Genomic DNA, 5000 nt, shown 5'->3' on the forward strand with positions numbered 1-5000 from the left:
ATTTGCAAATGCTATTTAAAAGCTCAGTCTATTTCAAATAGCAATTCCCCAAAGTAGATATACATAGTTATTTTCATTAAGGAAAATATTTGCATTATTTCTGCGTTTCTATAACATAGTTTTCCATTACTGAAAAAAAGTTACATCACATTTAAAGGAAACATCACGCTCACATAGTTTTTTTACACTCTTACGAAAAAACAACAGCACATTTAAAGAAATGTACGATATACACATACAAACATCGCAACACACACTTGTGTATGTTTAATCGTGTCACATTGTTCTTGAATAAAGCAAGGTTATTTTATACAGAAAGTAAATTAAGAATGGTTATTATGAGAAGATAAAGGTGGGTAAAATTGGTAGAATATACTGCACTTTTTGATGTATTATTTTTTCTAGAAGACGAGTGTAACTCATGTCAAGTAATTCACTTTGTATAATAATGATAATAAATAATATAAATTATTACCTGTTTTGAATATTCTTCAAATAGGAAGTTTTCCCTAAAAACATTATGATCTTATACACCACTTTCCATTCAATTTGTTGGGTAGGCTTACAGATAGAATATTATATCACCTACCATTACAGCCATATCTACATGATTTTATAATATAAATTAACATTTGAAATGACAGTTTTTGTAGTGATGTACAGCTACTTATAATCATTTTATTATTACTATTCGTGGTCACGGAATACCTTCAGAGTTCTCCGGTTAGACCCAAGGTCTTCATTTTAAATTGATTTTTCAGTTTCTGAAATGTGGTTATCATTTGAATATATATATATATATATATATATATATATATATATATATATATATATATATATATATATATTAGAACTAACAGTTTCATTTCACGCACACACAATCTTGCTCTTTTTTTTATATTTCTATAGATCACTGGAACAACATTTTACTGAGTGATATTCGTAGCAGGATATTATAAGAAACAATAGCCAAAATATTATATTTAAGATGTGACGTCTTGCCCAAAACAAACTAAAATTAGCCTTTACCAACGATACAAGTAAAGAAGGAAGCGAATAATAAACAATTACCACTACCAAATTAGTCCTATACGCCTAGACCATGACGGCAGAAGCATTGAGGAAAGCTCCATTCTCCCTTTCGAGGGAAATGGTGAATGTTTCGTATATCACACAGGTCTCTAAGTAACCCATGGACAGTTGGTTACACAAGTAGAAAGAGGGAGGGGCCCCTTATTGATTGGTTGTTCGTTACCCTTTCCGGTACAAGCACTCTATGCTTTCGTTACGTAACGATTACGCACATCAACATGACGAGATACACACGCGCTAACGTCATTAGTTCACTACGAAGGGGATGCGACGAAGCGCTGGGGGGCGTCCGTTAGACCTGTTCTGGAAAAGGATTCTTTTAGGATTCTCTTTTAGGCGCGCGACGCCTCAAAGGTGGGTCTTCAAAGCCTGGGTTCCTAGAGGACTCGACGTTCTCCCTCAGACCCGCATCTCCGAGCACTGGGCATTATTGTTGGCATGTAGGAGGGCCGTTGGAGATAAGAGCGGCTGGGCTTCTACGTGGGACGGGTACGAAGAGGACCTCGGGGGCGGGGGAGGTCGAGGAACAGACCTCAGAGTTGCTGTTCCGTTGTGAGGACGACCTCCGCCGCTTCCTCCTCCTCCGGTCACCCCTGAGTTCGTTCCTCCTACGTTGGACGTAGGACCTCCCTGGCAGCAGCTAGTGTAATCAGGAGGCCACTCGTGTTGAGGTTCCCCGTCGCAGGATGTCGCCAAGGTACTATGGAGGGTGGCCGAAGAACGGAGCGTTCCGCAATGTGAGGGCGAAGACGGCTTGCAGTTCTCCGTCGGCGACCTCAGCTGGACGTCGTTCCCCGGCTCGCTCGACGTCTGGTTGTGCCCTGTGGACGGCTTCTGTTGCCCCAGGCGATTATTGTCCCGGCGGTAGTACACGGCAGCGAAGACCAAGAGGTTCAGGATGAGCAAAGAGCACCCGATTGCGACCGTCAAGCTGAGAGCCGTCGTGTAAGGGAAGCCTCCAGCTCCAGCTTGCTGCTGCTGGTGGTGGTGTTCCCTGTGGCCAGAACTGAGGTCCTCCAACAACCCTGCGATATTGCTGCTGTTGGCGATCACTACCACAGTAGGCCTAGGAGTATTGTGAGGACCTGTGGTGACTGTAACTGCTGTGGTTGGCTCTTGCGTTGGAGGTGGGAGTAGGTTGCTTGACAGGTTTGTGGGTCTAGTAGGTCCTGAGTAGGTCTCAGGGCGTTGGTAGTCCGGGAGCTGGTGAAAGGACGAGTCTGGACCGTAGCGGGAGCCGACGGTCTCCAGGCCGGGGACCAGCCAGGACCAAAGGGCTACGCGGTTGGCTCTGTAGTGGTCTTTGATGCGGCCGCGTCCACCTGAAATGGCAAAGCCCAATTACATAAAGCAAATTTTGAGAAGATAAGCTCTCTGGATTTTAAGATTTGTTTATATATTTTATCTATATACACATAAATTTTCTTTGACAATACTTATTTGAAATGGCTCAGTTATTGAAATGTGGCCTACTCAGTTCCCAAAAGTTATTATAAAAATGCAATAGAATAGTATTTTAACTGTTCTGGAATGAACACGAATGAAACAGCTGACTTTAAAATCCGTTAAAAACAGTAATCATAAACATTTTCCCCGAATTTTCGTTTCAAAAAGTTTACTATGGTAATAACAAAAATGAGGCCAATTAAAATATTCTTTATCTGCGTTTTTCGTTAAAATACTTTTTGCCTATATAGTCTCTTGCTATTTCCTTTTTCTCATACAATTTTTTTCGACTTTCTGGTAATAAGTTTGCTTGAGAGAGAGAGAGAGAGAGAGAGAGATGAGATTCGGAGAGGAGAGAGAGAGACGAGAGAGAGAGAGAGAGAGAGAGAGAGAGAAGAGGGGAAGAAGAGGGAGGAATGAAGAGAGAGAGAGAGCTAAAATAGAAAAAAATTAATTATGTCGTAATATTTGAAAATTGTTGTGTCAAAATAAAGCAAATTCTCAAATACCAATTGTTTATCAAAATACAAAATATATTATACTCAGTTCTTGGGTATATTAGGTTCATACATTTCACTATTTAATGTATCCGGTCTCTGCATATTCCTCTATTATTATTCAGTCATGGAGTAAAAGTTTATATTTTCAAACTCCACATCAATGGCTACTGATGAGGACACACAGAATATAATCCATCTGACAAATTTATTAGGAATGACAGGTTCCGTTCTGTCATCTATATGCAGGAAACATACTATCAGTTCAAGATATTATTTTGAAATTTGGGATTTTAGGACACAGACACACAACACACACACACACACACACACTCACGTACGTGTATGTATTCTAGAATTCTTATGAAAACTTGAAAACGGTTCTCAAACAAGTCCTCATATCTGCGTTCTGGACTAAAAAAAAAAAAAAAAAAGGAACTTGCATACAAATATTAACTAATACATATTCTAATCTGTTAAGCAAAGCACAAAGTAGGAATTGTCCTTGGAAATAATACTCTTTCTACGAGAATTCCAACACAAAATGTACACAATCCCACTTACTATGACACTAGAGAGGACACACACAAACACACGTACACACACACACACACACACACACACACACACACTATAATGTCACATTCACGTCTCACTTCACGCCTGGGTAGTAGCAGAGCCTCGAGACAACTGCATCTCAAAAATAAGACTTGGCAATCCCCCAAGGCTGTGCATTGACTCTGATCATGGCCTAATGTTTCATTTCCCTGAGGAGGGGATTCTTTGCCTGCCTGTGTGTGTGTGTGTGTGTTTGTTTGTTTGTTTTAAGTCAGCTGGCACATGAAACGACCTTTTGTTTTTAATTTTTAGCTCGTTTCGTTGGAGGCGCGGAGTTCAAAGGATCTGTGGTTATGTTATGGAAAGTGTTTAAAACGTAAATAGAAAATTGAGCGAATTTGTAATTATTATCAGTTGTAGATAGAGATATATAAAGATAAGAAGGAAAATCGAGTGATTTTCAATGATTTAGAGAGAGAGAGAGAGAGAGAGAGAGAGAGAGAGAGAGTTCTCAGGCTAACTGCTCCCGAGCAAAACATAATTTGGAAGACCAAACGCTGACCTCGAGTTCGAAGAAGGGAAAAATATTTTTTAAACGAATAAACTCGAGTCATTTCACCTTCGGCAAAATAAAAGAGAAAAAACCCGAACCTTTTATTTATTTATTTTCTTTCTGGTTTTTTATTTGCATTTCTCCACTGAGGTAGAGGAGAAAAAAAAGAAAAGAAAAATAGAAAGGCGCCTCGCTTTCTCGCAGAAAACGCTAATTTTGAACAAATATTTCCCTTTTCTCCCAAGAGTTGAAGAATTTATTGCCCCTGGACCGTCTTACAAGATGCTCTTTCATGACCCCGAATGCATAATTCATGAGGTTTTGCATGAATTGATAAATTATACATTCGCAAAGGAATGGGTGCTTGAGCTATAACAATGGTCCATGCAAATACTTTCATTGAATAGTTGGTTCGGAGAACGAGGAAATAAGGAAAGGAGAGTCTTAAAATCTAGATTTTTTTAGAGGAAAATAATTGCAAATAGTTTTATGCTATACCAACTGATTTTATATTAATCAGAATTTTTGTAGATTTTTAAAGATAGTGTATGGTTACGTATCTACGTAAAAGGAGGATTTAAACAGACCAACTGAGAGAGTATATATATATATATATATATATATATATATATATATATATATATATATATATATATATTATATATATATATATATATATATATATATATATATATATATATATATATATATATTATATATATATATATATATATATATATATATATATATTATCATTAAATAATTTTTCGAAAGGAAAATTCTAACATATGATGAAGAATAAACCTGGATAAAATATAGAAAAATTATTCTCTTAACACTTATTTAATTATAAT

The 5000-nt window shown here is 37.6% G+C and overlaps 1 protein-coding gene across 1 annotated transcript in view; it reads right to left on the reverse strand.

Annotated features, from left to right (window-relative positions):
- Nucleotides 1-824: 824 nt before the first annotated feature.
- Nucleotides 825-5000, reverse strand: part of LOC135208747 (neuroligin-4, X-linked-like) — a 97422-nt gene continuing 93246 nt past the window's right edge. The window contains exon 10 of the mRNA XM_064241244.1: nucleotides 825-2414. Coding sequence (XP_064097314.1) covers nucleotides 1492-2414 — 923 coding nt within the window. The 3' untranslated portion in view covers nucleotides 825-1491. The remainder of the gene's footprint in view (nucleotides 2415-5000) is intronic.

This window comes from Macrobrachium nipponense, chromosome 35 (genome assembly GCF_015104395.2).
Source record: "Macrobrachium nipponense isolate FS-2020 chromosome 35, ASM1510439v2, whole genome shotgun sequence".
Classification (NCBI taxonomy): domain Eukaryota; kingdom Metazoa; phylum Arthropoda; class Malacostraca; order Decapoda; family Palaemonidae; genus Macrobrachium; species Macrobrachium nipponense.